Here is a 16,537-nt window from a genome sequence, read left to right on the forward strand (position 1 = left end):
AACTAGTATTACATTGACCTGAAACCCACATTCACACTTGTCAACATAAAGAATGCCTCACACAACTTTCGTTGGTTGTGTCCCACACCAAATAAAATTTCTTCCAACAACCTCATACAAGGTTTCATATAGGAAAGATCGATAGAGACAGAGAAAAGGCTTCCAAAATAGAATAGGAACGAAAGAAAAGGAGAAATGTTCTCTTCAATTAACAACGCTAAAAGATCATACCAATGTGTCGTAGCATAATCATTCACTTGTAGAATGGTAGGTACACTCACCTTTCTTGTAAATGAAAAAATAAATAATTCTAGAGACTTACTATATTATAAGTGAAGCTTGGTACGACAAAGGGCAAAGTGGTAAATCACTCTGACTTGTAGATTTACAGGTGTCCTATTGTATATACCACATTGCTTTAATTTTGGTCCATCCTTTTGGTTTATTCTCTCCCATCGATGAAAGCAACTATTTTCAGAGCTCTTCATTCTCATCTCTCTCTTCATGGTAAGTTCTTCTTCTTCCTTTTTTCGAGTTGGAGGGGAAGCTGAGGGTTATGGGGGCCTGGAGGAGTAGTGGGGACACAAGTTATATGTGGTCGATGACGACGAACTATATTAGGGAGGTTGCGAGGGAGGTGTTAGGGGTCTTAAAGGGTTACTTTGGCGGGCACAGAGGAGATTGATGGTAGAATGAAGAGGTTCAAGAAAAAGTGAAAGCAAAGAAAGTGGCATACTTGAATTTAGTGGAGAGTACAGACGAGGGGGAGAGAAGAGAGAACAAAGCAAGGTATAAGAATGCTAGGAAGGAGGCGAAGCTAGCGGTCAATGATGCCAAGAATGCAGCGTTTAGTCGTTTGTATGAAGAGTTGAGGGACAAAGGCGGGGACAAGAAGTTATTTTGGTTTGCCAAGGCGAGAGAGAGAAAGGGTCGTGATCTGGATCAAGTAAGGTGCATCAAAGACGAGGAAGGCAGAGTCTTAATGGATGAGGCTATGATTAAAAGGATATGGCAGACTTACTTTCATAAACTTCTGAATGAAAAAGGGGACAGAGACATTGTGTTCGGTGATTTGGAGCACTTTGAGAGTCGTCATGTTTTTAGGTACTGTAGGCACATTAAGGTTAAGGAGGTCGTGGGAGCTATGCGTACGTTGAACAGGAGCAGAGCGACTGGGCCGGACGAGATACCGGTTGAATTTTGGAGGTATGTCGGTATAGAGGGCCTGAAGTGGCTGACCGAGCTGTTCAATGTTATTTTTAAGACGGAGAAGAATGTTTTCTTGTTGGGAAGAGTTAGAAATGGTTCCTCTTAGGAATACTCAGCTGCAGAAGCCATGGCTTTCCATTTTCTTAATGTTTCGTCAATCTGATCGTGTAGGCGAGCTTTCAGATCTTGAAGTTTCTTATTCTATTGGTACTCCTCTTTATTACAATCATCAACTGAAGTAGATACACAATTTAATGATGATGCAAAAGCCAGATTATATTTCGAGTCTATAATATTCATTTTTCTTTGATAGACAGTTATTGGTTGGGATGAAAATTGCAAACCACTACTTAGTCTTCAACTTCAGGTATCTATCGAGGAGGAAAACTCACGCATGCATATATATCACCAACCATCCAGTAATGTACAAAAGAGTTGACCTGCATGTACAAAATCGAGCCAGAACTGCCTGAAAGAAAAATAAAACTAAATATACTCTTCAATTCCAAAACTAGGAATCATTGAAACAAATAAAGAAGGAAGAGAAACCCAAAAACCTCTTATATAGTGTAGGCAGTGGAGATAAAGTTGAAACTAAATGGGTAATTTTTTAAACAAAAAGCAATAAACCAGAAGCGAAGGCCCCAAAGCAGGAAGATCCGGAAAAAATGCAGAGGATGAGAAAGAAAGTGTTAGTTTTTTATGGCCAGGTTAATTATCCTTCAAATTTTAATGTAGTCAAAATAATTGATTTTATATTAATATTTTTAGATGATCATTATTTTAGCTGTAACAGTTGATTCGTACGGTTGATTCGTACAACATGGAATTGATGTGCCTCGACAGGAGCAGTGGGGTACTTTTTGTTGGTTGTTTCAGGTCTCGAAGGCGATATGGGTCCAATTAGTTTATATAAAATAAAAAAGAAAATAATTCTTGTTCCCTTTTTAATGCTGGATAATATCGAGAACAGATATTTATTGGTAATTGAGCTTAGACCTACACAATTAGATATCAAAATAACCGAAAATGAGTACTAAACTAAGTATTAGATGGTTAACAATCAAACTTTTTATCACTCATTATTAATGTTTTTAAGTAAGAAACAAAAATGCTTGAAACAAGGGAGCGGTAGGGCACACGTAAGGGTGTACCAATAAAATCGACAAATCGCACTAACCCGATAATTCGAGTCAAACCGAAAAAAAATGACTATGATTTGGTTTGGTGTTGGAAAAAAAACCCGATCATATTTGGTTTGGTTTGGTTTTAACTAAAAAAAGTCAAATCGAAACCAAACTATGCCGACATTATATGTATAAAAGTTTTAAATATATTTAATACATAAAAATATTTACTGTAGTGTAGTTTATAAATATTTCTTAAGCTTTTTTCATAGTTTTATCTTTTAATTTATTATTTCAAGTTTGGGCTTATAATTTTTGGATGCTCCAACATGTTTTATACTCCATAAATGTTAGTAACTCAAATAAATCCTAAACCAAAATCAAATCAATACTAATGCTAATAAAATATTCAACTCAATTGTACTATGAATGAAAATAGTATTGGATATCTATTTTTTAGTTTTTCCATGGTTTAGATAAAATGTACTATAACTTATTTTTCTTGTAGTGGTTAGTCATGTAAATAATAGTACTTATTAGTCGTAATTTAAAATTATGTTTGTTTTCATTATGACTTATTAATAATATTTATTTTACTGTTGAATATTTTAGTACAATGTCATGACTCATCTCATATTTATGTTATTTTATTGAAAAACAACTTATATAGTTATGTCTTACTAGGATAAAAGAAATATTTGGAGTACAAATTTTACGTTTTGTGATATGAAGACTTTATGAAAAAAAAAACCGAAAAAACCCAAAAACCCAAACAACCCGAGATTAAAAAACCTGACTTTTACTGGTTTGGTTTGGTATTTAGATTTGATAACCCGATACAATTGGTTTGGTTTGGTAATTAAAAAATCCGAACCAACCGGGCCTATGTCAGGCACATGTAGGGCACTAAATACAGCAAGAGTTCAGGATTTAGCCTCCTAAATATAGACTTACAAATGCATGATAATATCATAACAAAACCTTTGTAATATCTCGAGTAAGAGTTGATTTTTCACGATTCTTTTACATGATCCACAGTTCAGATGGTTCCAGCATTTATGAGTTCAAGTGGTTATGGCTCTTGCTCAATCCGTATAGCTATGAAGTAAATCAATTTATTATAACACATTTTGCTGTCAATACATTATTGATACAAGTTAAACTGTTAAAAAGTACTTCCTTTCTGAAATAGTGTAGAGAAACCCATCTTTGTTTTGCTTTGCTAGCTTGAGTGTTGAATATCTTTTAATGCCTTTTTCTGATAGATCATGACATTGTGATAGGCACCATTTATACAGGAATGATCTTTTGTGCACTTACTGGTCAGGGTCATGCTTAACAGTTCAATGAGATCATTTCAGGTTATTTCTATGTTGGAAAGGATTAAAGTGAAAGGAAGTCACTCTTGATTGAATGTGTATTATGAATCATCACATCAATGACCGAGCCACTTTCTCTTATAGATATTGTTTATGCGACGTAGTATCTAAACAACAGACTTGGAATAGGATAAAAATACATTTCACTATGGTAAATATTTTAGTTACTGAAATTTTATGGTCTTTAGGGTACTTGAATTATGCCTTTGTATTCTCACTGAGTAATATTGGTCAGCATTGAGTTGTAGAAACTAAGTAGTATTCCGACTACCTTTCCAATGACTGGCGCTCATAAGCTAAACTTATGAATTTTATTTACAAGCTTAATATTTTGTACATAGCATTTTGATATCAATTCATTTGCCGGTGAAGGAAACATTGAATATGTATTAATAATTTGGTAAATTCGAATTAGTGAAGCATACTGTTAAGCATCGCCGGTATAAATTGGAACAGTATCTCTTCTTGCATTTCTTGTATTTGGCATTAATTAATGTTCTTTTTATGATGCATATTGTCTTTTCATATAGTTTATTTTTATTTTCCTTTCTTTCCTTGATGTAGTTGTTTAAATTGGTACCTTACATTATATGGCTATTGGCATTTGATCATTTCTTCATAATTCTACCGCTGTCAATATTTTTGTCACAGAAGACTATTCACGTGATGGAAAATGCCACCCTTGTTGTCGATATGTAAACAGTATAATGTAACTCTCATGGAAGCAGGTTGAAGAACATGTTGTGTTGTAGATACATATCTCATATGTTTTGCAGTTCTGTTTTTCAAAATAATGTACATATCATGTAGCGTTAATACACTGCTAACTTTTAGCCAACTTGATAGTCTTACTACTTCCTTTCCCGGTAATGCTGCTAGACAATTAAATCAAGTATGAAATTATGTTCTCCATGTTAAAACTTTTAGCTAATCTTATAGTTGTGTAAATAACACAAACAAAGATGTCACGACGTGTCAAGCATACGGGCCATCTAGTTAAAAGAAAAAGAGAAACTTCTTTGCTTTATTGCTTAGTCTCAGCATTCATCAAACTCTAATACACTTTGTTTTGATACATCAAGCTCTCATACATTTTCACTCTTCCAGTATGAACACAAGGTAAATGTAACATATCCTCAAGATTTAAAAGAAAAAATATTAGTACAGCGATTCATAATTTAAGTAAAAGAAGAAATTTTGTCAACATAGCAACTTAAGCATTCTACATATTTAGTAACTTAATGAGCTTTGAGATCCAAGCCTCCTCTTTCTGAGGCGTTCAGCGATAATAAAGGCGAGTTCAAGGGATTGAGATGCATTGAGTCTAGGATCGCAGTGGGTGTGATAGCGTGAGCTCAGATCATCGAAAGTCACGGTCCTTGATCCACCAATGCACTCTGTTACATTTTGGCCGGTCATCTCTAGGTGAACTCCTCCTGGATGGCTTCCTTCTTGCTCATGCACGTCAAAGAATGCTCTCACTTCAGCCTGTTCCCAAGAAGAGTGCAATGTAAGACGTGTGCTTTATTGTCAATGTTGTAATGTGAGGGTTAAAACTTCATCCAAAAGCTCTAACAAAAGAATACAATATTCTTAACTGTTAAGACATGTAAGTTGATGTAAACTTTCAATCATTTTTAAGACAATTATACTGTTACAATATCGAGCGTCATTGAAAAAAAAGGAAATCTACCTAAAAGACTGGATCTCAAAAATAATCCTTGTGGAAAGAGACAGACAACCACCAACCTAGCTGAGATATATTTAAATCCACCATATGACAGCTTAAGAAACATACTTTTGACTGAACACACCCTTCCAAATTCAGTTTTACATTCTCTTACCTACCCATATCTCTCTCATACATTCTTTGCCCTAGTCTAGCAAAGAAAAAGCAGCTACTCTTTCTATGAACAACTAATATTCCCATCATGAAAGATGGTCCCCCCGCGAATTAACACAATCATTCAGCTTGTCAAATTATATGGTCCAAAGAAACGGACTTTTTCAGCTGCTCGGTCTATAACTGCTGGTACCTTTCCTATTGGCTGTAGAAGTGAATTCTAAGTGTGGTCCTTCCTTAAATATGAATAGGCACCACCATAAAGGAGATGATTAAGATCAAAGTATAGGAAGTATGCAATTACTTGAAGGCAGCAAATTTTGTGAATTCAAATTGTCTTTCCAGTATAACCTCGGGTCTCACCATCCTAAAGGGTATGTATGATATAACGAGTCAGGAAATTCTGAAGGAGGTATGAGAACTTACCCTGATGGCATCAAAAGGTCGAGTTTTCAGACCACAAGGTGCTTTAATGGTATTTCCATGCATAGGATCAGATACCCATGTAACAATTTGCCCAGCTCTTCTCACTGCCCTTATTAGATGAGGAAGCTTAACCCTCATGTTCTCTGCTCCCATTCTGGTAATTATTGTAATCCTTCCTGGTTTGTTGTTAGGGTTCAGAATGTCAATGAGCTTAACTAACTCATTTGGATCCATCTTGTCACTCACCTGCAGCATATATTTTCTGTTAGCCTCAAATTTTGTTACCAATTCAATATGATCTGCACATTTGCCATATTCATAAATGCAATCACGAAAAGACTCAAAGTAAAGCAATGCACTCACCTTTATACCAAGGGGGTTGGCAATTCCTCTCAAGAACTCAACATGGGCACCATCCAATTGTCTGGTTCTCTCCCCAGCCCAAAGAAAATGGGCAGAGCAATCATAGTAAAGGCCAGAAGTTGAATCCAATCTTGTAAGTGACTGCTCATACGGCAAAAGTAAGCACTCGTGAGACGTCCAAAACTCGGTGGTTTTCATGATAGGATGGTCCGTTGTAAGTCCAGCAGCAGCCATGAAACCAAGGGCCTCATCCACTCTATGAGCTAATTCACGATACCTGCCAATTTAAAAAAGAAAAGAAACATTATTAGCCCATAATTGCAACATTATATAAAAGCCGACGGAAAATCCCTCTCGTAATAAATTTTTGGAACAGTCTAGATAGTATCCCTATAGAGGTCCGGAAGTGTCTTGGGGAGGTTGGAGTTGGAGTAGTATGGCTCACCAAGCTATTTAATGCCATACTAAGAAGTGGTAGGATGACCGAAGAGCGGAGGAATAGTACCTTGATTTCAATTTATAAGAACAAAGGAGATTTTAAAGTTGTGCGAACTATCGTGGCATTTAACTCATGAGTCATACAATAAAACTCTGGGAAAGAGTGATAAAGCATAGACTTAGGAACACGACAAGATAGACTGAGAATCAGTTTGGATTTATGCCCGGTAGATCTACAACGCAACGCAGGCTATATTCTTGCTAAGAAGATTGATGAAAATTTAAAGCCAAACGAAGAAAAATCAACACATAATGTTCATTGACCTAGAGAAAGCATAGACCACGGACGACCCTAAAGATAGGACACAATAGAAGCAGATAGGGCACAATAGAAGCGGAAAATTCATATAAGTGATATCTACTAGTTGAGAATAGATTTTAGACTTGGTAGAGAAGTTATATTACAATTATTATTATTACTATTATTTATATATGTATTTATCTTTTTTTACTTGCACTTTCATTTTACTTTGATAATGATGAAGATATGAGTTGAGCTAAAATTGAGGATTCAAACAACAAATAGCAACAAAAATTTCCAACAATATTCACCAAGATGGAACATACCGATCACCCTGCTCACTGTGCTCTGTAAAATCTAAGTTCCATTGGTTGATTCTCTGCATGGCAGCATATCCTCCTTTAGCAAAGGCCCTCAAGAGATTCAAAGTAGCTGCAGATTGACAATAGGCCCTGATCATCCTTTGAGGGTCCGGAATTCTGGATTTCTCATCAAATGCATCTCCATTCACATTATCTCCCCTGTAACTTGGCAGCTTTACTCCATCTTTCTCTTCAAATGGGTCTGATCTAGGCTTTGCAAATTGCCCAGCCATTCTTCCAACCTATTTAGATCAAATTTGAAAATGGATATCAATACAGTTGACATATGCCAAAAGAAGGAATTTATCTACTCATTAAGTTTTCCATCAGATAAGAGAATACTCATGAGTCATGACTAAAAAAATAAATACCCATTTCCAGGAACGAATTCAAGATAAAATAAGTACTGCAACAAACAGCAGGCTATTAAATACCCTAATAATTGAATAAGATTCAATATCCATTTCTTGATAGGCAACTTAAATAAAATTTAAAAAAAAAAAAAAGCATTCCAAAATTAAGGTAACAAATTCAATTTAGCAGCGAAAAAGGTCAAAATCAAAATATTTGTCTTAATTCAGACATCTATTCATTACTTTTCTAAAATAAAATTTACGTAAAAATTACAAAAAAGGACTATAACAGTTAAAAAGATTACAAAAAAGGACTGTGATTAAGAAATACATATGAAACATGGTAGTTTAAAAAAACACTGTTTGAGTTGGAAACATTAACAGCGTAACATAAAATGGGACCACCAAGTAGAAAACAACAAACAAGCAACAAATTATTGAAAGCTACCCCTACACTAAGATATTAGTTAGGTCCAACTTGTAGTTCTTTAAAGGCAATGTAAATACAAAAAGAAAACATTCAAAAATTAAGTAAGAAACAAAAATATGACCTTTACAACGGGCATCTGACCACCGAACATAAGAACAGCACCCATTTGAAGGAGGATTCTGAAAGTGTCCCTTATGTTAACAGCATTGAATTCCTTGAAACTCTCGGCACAGTCACCACCTTGTAGCAGAAACGCCTTCCCAATTGCAGCCTCTCCAAGGCGCTCTTCAAGACTCCTCGCCTCACCAGCAAACACAATAGGAGGGAAATCTTCAATGGTCTTTAGAACTGATTCAAGATCATCTTTATTTGGGTACTCTGGAAGCTGAAGTGCTCTCTTCGATCTCCAGCTGTCAACTGACCATTTTTTACAAACTTGGTCTGTTTTCGTCACCGCGACAGCAGCAGTGGAGGAGGTGGCTGCCGGCGGCGAAGGTTTAGGGGTCTTGTCGGAGGTAATGGGGTTCTTGGAGGAGTCGGGAGAATAGACGGCTGAGATCGGTTGAGGAAATTTAACGGGTTTGGTTGAGTTGGTGGGAAGGGCATGTTTGGGAGAAGGTAAAAGAGGTTGAGTTTGAATTAAGGATTTATTTGGTAGGAGGGAGTTGGTGCTGCTAGTTGAAAGAGCCATTGGATTCTTTCTGTGTATTGTAAGGAAAAGATGTGCTCAAATGTGGTACTACCTGAAGAGCAGAGAGATGCCAAGGGTTTTTATAAGGAGGCTTATGGTTGTTGGAGGATTTGTTGTTAGGTGAAGGCTATTTTGGTAATTAAATTACTTAACTGGCACACACCAGCAAAGTCAATATTTCACCAACTTTCTTGTACATTTTGTTAAAGTGAATGGGTGGATTCAGCGAATAAGGAAAAAGAGAAGCATATTGAGAATGAGGCCATTAAAAATATTTTAAACCTTGTAACTAATCATTAGACCTATTACTTATCTTATTTCTTCACATCAATTTTGTGACAAGATTCCCCTCTTTCTCTATTTAGAATGTGAATCTTTCAAATATAAAGGAATTTTTTTGAACTAGGAGTAGGATTTATTTATCGCCCTTTTCCTTCCTTCTTATCGGTGTTCTGTGATGGTGCAGCTGCTGCTCGGATCTCAAACACAGTTTCTTGACTCAAGGAGTGAGTCGAGAGCATCGTATCGCAAAGGCCTTATTTCGAGTGCTCATGGCGTGAACTTTCAAAGGGTCGATGGGAGGCCCGTTCGCACGGTGAGATCTCTTTTGATAAGTGATATTTGGTTTCCCCTTTGCATGATTAAGTCCTTACTTGTTTTATTTCTTTTTTGCAGGTTTACCCAAAGATGTCCATATGAGGCCCCCATCCGGCAGTGATGATTTTCCCACTGAGTCCCCTGCTCCGAAACAGGGTGAAGAGAAGAAGAAAAAAAGGGCTCCGAGTTCTTCGAACTCGGTGAAAAAGAAACCAAGGAGGAGGCTGATCCTTAAGCCAAAAGAAACCTCCAGCTCCCAAATACTTGATTCGGACTCCCTCTACCGGTTCAGGGACGAGTCTAAAGAGGATGAAATTTTAGTGGCCCGGGAGCCATCGGTCCCTGAAGAACGGGCATCAACCGAAGGGGGGACGATAGAGGCCAATCCCTCCCAAAATTAAGAGGTCGTTGCATCAGTGAGTATCGAGAACCCTCAAGACGCCGGTTCTGCTCCACCCGGTGTCATCGATATAACGGGATCGCCTTTGTTCACGGACTCAATATTCAGTGAAGCTCAAGCGGTGAAGGAGCGTTCAAATGAGGGGGTCCAAGGTGCGAACGAACGCCTCCAAATCTCTTTTGATGGCATGGACTCTATTGCCACGGAGGATGTCACTGGATTGGGTGATTTAGAAGTACCAAGAAGAAGTCCGCCCTCGGGGACAGGTGGGTCTAGCTCGAGCTCGAGATTGGTGTAAGGACCCGTAAAAATTTAAACCAAAAACTCGGATTTTCATGGTGCCGAGATAGATCCTTGTGTTATATTAGTAAAAAACTTTCGCGGCTAGCTTGCGAGCCGCGGTTCAGACTTTTTGGATTGAACAGTACCCTATGGACTGAGAGAAAAATATTTTGCAGAAGAACGCATTTATATGGCCCATTATGCGGCCGCATAATCACTCTGCGGACCGCATAATGGCCATAGAGTGAAGCAGTAAGTTTGGCCAACTTAAGGTCAGTTTTGCAGTCGATTATGCGACCGCATAATCGATATGTGGACCGCATATCAATTGCATAATCCCTCTTGAGTTTTTGCGGAGGGAGTTTTGCGGTGCATTATGCGACCGCAGAATGAGTATGCGGACCGCATACTGGTCGCATACCTGGGCCGTAAGTTCAGGCCCATAAGGGCCATTTCTACGGTCACTTTGCGGACCGCATAACCATTATGCGGCCGCATATGCGACCGCAGACCTGTGTCGGGGCACCTATTTTCTTAATTTAAAATCCGACCCCCATTCCGTTAAAATACCCCTTAGGTCTATTTTGAGCTCATTTTCAGATGTTTCTAGAGTGAGAGAGAGAAGGTTCAAGAGGAAGGATCTAAGTTTTCATCAAATTAATCTTCAACCATCACTCAAAGCTTGGAAATATTCAAGTAGAGTACCAAATTCTTCATCCAAAAAGGTAAGACTTCATCACCCCAGCTCTTAATTTCAAACATAGCTATAATGGGGTATTAATAAGATGGTTCATGGGTATGAGGGTAGTTTATCTTGCATGCATGTGATAAAGAGTGTGGAAAAAATAAGAAGTGAACTAGAACCATGAACGTTTTCCTAATTTTGGGTTCAATTTGTATATTGCTAAAATAGATTGAGGTTGCTAAGGGTTCCAGAAAATTGTAGAGTCTAAAGAAGCGCAATTGAGGTATGTTGGCTAAACTTTCTCTCTTGGAATTGAATTCCATAATGTTTCTGTAAGTTTTAAAGTGTGGGTTACGTATAAATAGTTATGGCTTTGAGTCGTGTTTCAATGAAAGATAGAATTGTCTAAAAGCTTTTGTACTAAATTCATGCCCATTAGTGGCTGCTTTAACTAATGCTTTGATTTATAAAAATATTTAGTGTGATTCGAGTTCTATATACTCATGTGTTGAAATTTTATATTGTCATTTCTGGGGGAGAGTATTACAAGAGTAAATGGTGTATTGACTGTTTATGATTTTTCATGTGTGTTTCTATTATTGGTTGGTATGCTTCATTCTTTGGAAAGAAACCATTTGTGTTTGAAGTTTCTATTTCAAATGGATTTGAAGTATATAATTTTTAAAATATCCTATATGTTGATACTTGATGGTGATCTTTGAAATTGAAAGAGATGAAAGTGTGGAATATGAAATACGGCCATCGTGCCAGGAATAAAGAATCTTGTGAATTGTCTAATGAGCCAAGAAAATATTGTCGTTGTGAATGACTAGAAATACTAATGAGAATTCATACAATGTGAAAGATGTTGAGGTGAGTACAATTGTATTTATGATATTTCTGTTTGCAAATCAAATCAAAACTATTTTTGGGAGCATCATTAGCAATACCGAGGAAGTGTGGATCATAAGGCCTACACCTGAAACTACACGTTCTGGTGTAGGGGTAGATTGTGATATTATTCCCCTTAATTGGGATAGAACTGGAACCTTTATGGATTGGAAAATTCAACCCGCACGGCATATGTGGGAAGGCGGCCTAGATGATCAGGTGGAGATCAGACGCCATATTGCGCATATAGTGGTACTACTCTTGGTAACAACTTTCTTTCGCATCACATGTCAAACCACATTGTTCATGGGGAGATGGCCTAGCCGATCGGGCATGATCGGACTCCGTGCTAACAAAGACGGTGGTATATCAATGTTAATGATCTCCCAACCAAAATTATATATGAAGTTCGTATTTTTAAAATTATTAAGTTTTAACTGAATGTTTGGATATTGTTGATTGTGACTTACTGTTTCTATGCGTTGCCTTTTCTTATATGGGCATTCTATTTTAAAAGAGGATGTTTAGCCATACATACTAGTGCTATTCGACAGTACTAACGTCCCTTTTGCCGGGGGCGCTGCATCTTTAATAAATGCAGGTGGTTCTTCAGCAGGCGGCATTGATCAGTGATAGCAGTACACTCTTTTCAGTTGATTTGGTGAGCCCCACTTCATTTCGGGGTCATGTATCTTTTATTTCTCATGTACAGTGTTTTGAGGTATAGCCGGAGCCTTATTGCCGGCATTTCTATATTACTCTTCTATTGTATTTAGAGGCTCCGTAGACAGGTTGTGGGTTATGGTTGATGTTGGAAATTGAACTGGAAATATTGGTGCTTGGAAATTATGTTTTTCATTAATTATATAAACTCGTTTTTTTGGAAATTATGAATGAAGCTACTAATGGGAATGAAAAGGAAGTTGTTAATAAAATCTTTTCAGTGATTGATTAATGGAATACATCTCCTCTTTATTCATGGATGAGTTTGGGTAGAAGTAAGTCTAATAGGCTTGCTCGGCCGGGTTCTCTCGGTTGAGCGCCGGTCGCGCTCCTTGAGTTTGGGGCGTGACAATTGGTCAACCGATTCCCTGCCCCGAGTGTCAATCCCGGTCAGAAGTGATCGATTATTATCTCCATTACAGAGGACGTCCGGGTCCTTTCCGCGCCTGTTGGGGTAGCTAGTTACCGCTGGTGCCTGGTGATTGAAGAAGAACAGTCAAAGATGAACGAGGTGGAATCTCCATGCTTGTTCAACGAAGCACAACATGCATTGAATCGGGTAAGGTGTTACCAAACCTTTTCATTTTCCATCTTTGGTTACTTAATGATCTTAATATTTTCCCTTGTATTTGCAGGCCTCGGTGCTTCACCATGAAACCTTCTTCTAATATCGAGATGAGCTGAGTCTCCTCTAGGCCGAAGCCAAAGATCTTATTGAGAAGATAGATATGTACAAACTTCTCAGTGAGCAACGCGATGGGGAGGTTAGGAGCCTCCGAGCTGAGCTAGAGGTGGCTCGAAAGGAGCATACCGACTTGGTCGAGTAGGTAAAAATATTTGAGGTTAGTGATGAAGAGCTAGGCTCGGTGACTAACGATCGAAATTCGCAGGTCCAACAAAAAATCGATCAGATCGGTCAACTGCGAGCTGAGATAGATGCTGTCAAGGACGAGACCGATGAATGGAGGGGCATGATGGATCATCTGGCCTCAGCAAAAGGGGCTGCTCGGGCACAACTGACTTCGGTTGAGGTCTATCTTCGAGCAGCAAAGGAAAAGGCTGAGGTGCAGGCCAAAAAGGTTGAAGAGCTCCAGTCTTGGCTAAGTTCGGCTGCTTCTGATCGAAAAGTTATGGCCAAGTAACTCGAAACAGCCAAGTCAGTGGCCGCGGTGGTTAAAGCCGGCGCTGATGAGATGGTGGCCCAATTTAATGCCGATGCCGAGGCGGCCCAGGACCGCTTGAAGGACATTGTTGACTATGAGAAGCGGCAGCCGCGAAGAGAGTCCCTCGAAGAGATTCATGCTCAGGGTTTTGATCTATCGGCCGAGATCAAAACCGCTAAGGGACTCAAGGCCGAGGCCAAGAAGTTGGCCTACCCCGAAGAAGAAGAAGAAGATGAAGACTCCGAGGGTTCCGATGGACCCGGGGGTGGAGAAGACCAGACTATTTAGACGCCTTTGTAGAAATTTTTGCTTTTTAGTTTTTTGTACTTGTGTACTTTTGTATTTTTTGTTAAGGACATTTGACCTTTATCAAGACTGTATATAATATACAAGGCTTGTTTTTCCCTTCGAGGGTTTAAGAATTTTGCTTTCCTTTGCTTTATTCTTTTTTTGTTTGCAAAGATCAAAATGCCTTAGCATAAAATAGTTAGGTCATGTTCGGAGGTTCGAACAGGCCTTGCCTTAGACATTATTTTGTTTATGGCATCGTGGGGTTTCGGTATGACCAGAAACCTTTCTCCCCAAAGTATATATGACTTTTTAGATTATAGTTTGCCGAAGGTATCCTTTAGAATTAGTTATGAAATTTTGAAGGCCTTATTTTTTTTTACGGGTCTCGGACGTCTCCGAGCAATTTTAATATGGTCGTAGCCTTTAGTTCGGGTGTTGCCCATTGAGCTTGTTATCCCGAGTTATCCGGGTTTGCCCAAGATAACAGTTTTCGAGTGGGGATGGCCGTAGCCTTTAAGGTTCGGGCGCTGTCTAATAGGTCTCGCGCCCCCGGGTTCCGATAGCCTGAGCCATTCGAGTTTTTTTTGGATGGCAGCCCCAATTGGGAGTGATAGTTTGAACCCGAATAAAGGCGTCCCTTGGGCTCGATACCTTTAGGGGATCGAATGTAAGAAATTCCTTAAGAGGAAAAGAAAAAAGAGAATTTTTTAAGGGACAAGATATTTATCCGCAAGGTAGAAACTTCTTTTTATTCTTGTGCATAATAGTTACACATGTGTACAAGTTTTGTGCTAGGGATCGAGTAGTCTATGCGGGCATGGTTCATTTGACTGTTTGGCCCTTACAGTAAATCCTATCGATCGAGCCGAAACCATTCAATCATAAAGTTTCCTTCCTTGCTAAAGTCGTTATCCGAGGTTGACGCCCCCAATGTTCGGGGCCGAGCGTAGAGAGGCCTCGAATACTATTGTTGATACCGGTTCATAACCGGCCTTCAATTTTAAGTTAGCATGATTTACTGTTGCCTCATTAAAAACCTTGCCGGAAAACCCATCTGGGACAAAACCGGTTCAAGGGAAAAAGAGTCTAACGTGTGCTTTCAGGCCTAGAGATTGTATCATTCTTTGATGATTGCCTGCAAGTATTAGTTCGGAATGTAAATAAATAAAAGGAAAGAAATGGGGTCGTACCTTAATAGTAGTATCTATTCAAGTGAGTTATGTTCAAGTTGTTTGGTAGTTGTTCACCGTTCATTGTTCCGAGCTTGTACGATCCTTTACCGATGATCTTGATAATTTGATAAGGTCCTTCCTAGTTTAGCCCATGCTTTCCTTTGTTTGGGTTCCGGGTGTTTAGTGTGACCTTCCTTAACACTAAGTCCTCGACATTGAAGTGTCGAAGGTTGGTCCTTCGATTGTAATATCTCTTGATTCGTTGTTTTTGGGCGGCCAACCTGACAAAGTCTGCTTTGCGCCTTTCATCTAATAGATCTAGGCTCGTGTTCAGAGCCTCATCGTTCGATTTCTTGGTTGCATATCGGAACCTGAGACTTGGTTCTCCGACTTTGACTGGTATTAGAGCTTCGACACCGTAAACCAGTGAGAACAGGGTGGCCTCGGTACTAGACTTTGAGGTCGTACGGTATGCCCATAAGATTTCGGGTAGGACTTCATTCCATTTTTCTTTAGCGTCAGTCAACCTCTTCTTGAGGTTTTGGAGTATGGTTTTGTTGGTCAATTCTGCTTTTCGTTCCCACTAGGGTGGTAGGGTGTTGATAGGATCCTTTTGATCTTATGATCTTCGAGAAACTTGCTAACTTTGCTGCCGATGAATTGTTTCCTGTTGTCGCACACGATCTCGGCTGGCATTCTGAACCGACATATGATGTGGTCCCAAATGAAATCGATGACTTCTTTCTCCCTGACCTTCTCATATGCCTGGGCTTCCACCCACTTAGAAAAATAGTCAGTCACAAATAATATAAATTGAGCCTTACCGGGTGCCCATGGAAGGGGGCCAACGATGTCCATTCCCCTTTTCATGAACGGCAATGGTGGCAAAACCGAATACAACAGCTCCTCGGGTTGATGAATCATCGGAGCATGACTTTGACATTCATCACATTTTTGTATGAACTCCTTCGCGTCCTTTTCCATATCGATCCAGTAGTAGCTGACTCTGATCATTTTTCGAACTAATGATTCGGCGCCTGAATGATTTCCACAAGTGCCTTCGTGGATTTTCCTCAAAACATATTCGGTATCCCCTGGTCCTAGACATATCGCGAGTGGGCCATCGAATATTCTTTTGAACAGGGTTCCATCTTCGGACAGGCTAAACGAGCTGCCTTTGTATGTAGGGCCCTCAATTCTTTTGTATCCGAGGGCAGTTTTCCGGTCTTCAGATATTCTATATATTTACTTCTCCAGTCCCAAGTTAGGCTTGTTGAGTTAATCTCGGCATGACCTTCTTCCACTACTTATCTCATAAGTTGTACAACTACCCCTGAGTTGAACTCGTCGTCCTCGACCGATTACCCTAATTTAGAGAGGGCATCGACCTCACTATTTTGATCCCGAGGTA

At 39.0% G+C, this 16,537-nt stretch overlaps 2 protein-coding genes across 2 annotated transcripts; one reads left to right on the plus strand and one right to left on the minus strand.

Moving 5' to 3' along the window:
- The first annotated feature begins 458 nt into the window (after positions 1-458).
- LOC138901379 (uncharacterized) lies at positions 459-1,315 on the plus strand. The gene is made up of 2 exons (XM_070189137.1): positions 459-507; positions 747-1,315. The coding sequence occupies exons 1-2, from the start codon at positions 459-461 to the stop codon at positions 1,313-1,315; spliced, it is 618 nt and encodes a 205-aa protein (XP_070045238.1).
- A 3,396-nt stretch (positions 1,316-4,711) lies between these two features.
- Positions 4,712-8,994, minus strand: LOC104110174 (phospho-2-dehydro-3-deoxyheptonate aldolase 1, chloroplastic-like). Its single transcript, XM_009619617.4, has 5 exons — positions 8,353-8,994; positions 7,413-7,690; positions 6,348-6,624; positions 5,985-6,230; positions 4,712-5,203 (listed from the first exon to the last, which is right to left on the minus strand). Exons 1-5 carry the CDS (start codon positions 8,920-8,922, stop codon positions 4,946-4,948), a joined length of 1,629 nt encoding a protein of 542 aa, XP_009617912.1. The 5' UTR covers positions 8,923-8,994; the 3' UTR covers positions 4,712-4,945.
- Positions 8,995-16,537: the final 7,543 nt, after the last annotated feature.

The sequence above is a fragment of the Nicotiana tomentosiformis genome, chromosome 11 (genome assembly GCF_000390325.3).
Source record: "Nicotiana tomentosiformis chromosome 11, ASM39032v3, whole genome shotgun sequence".
Taxonomy (NCBI): Eukaryota; Viridiplantae; Streptophyta; class Magnoliopsida; order Solanales; family Solanaceae; genus Nicotiana; species Nicotiana tomentosiformis.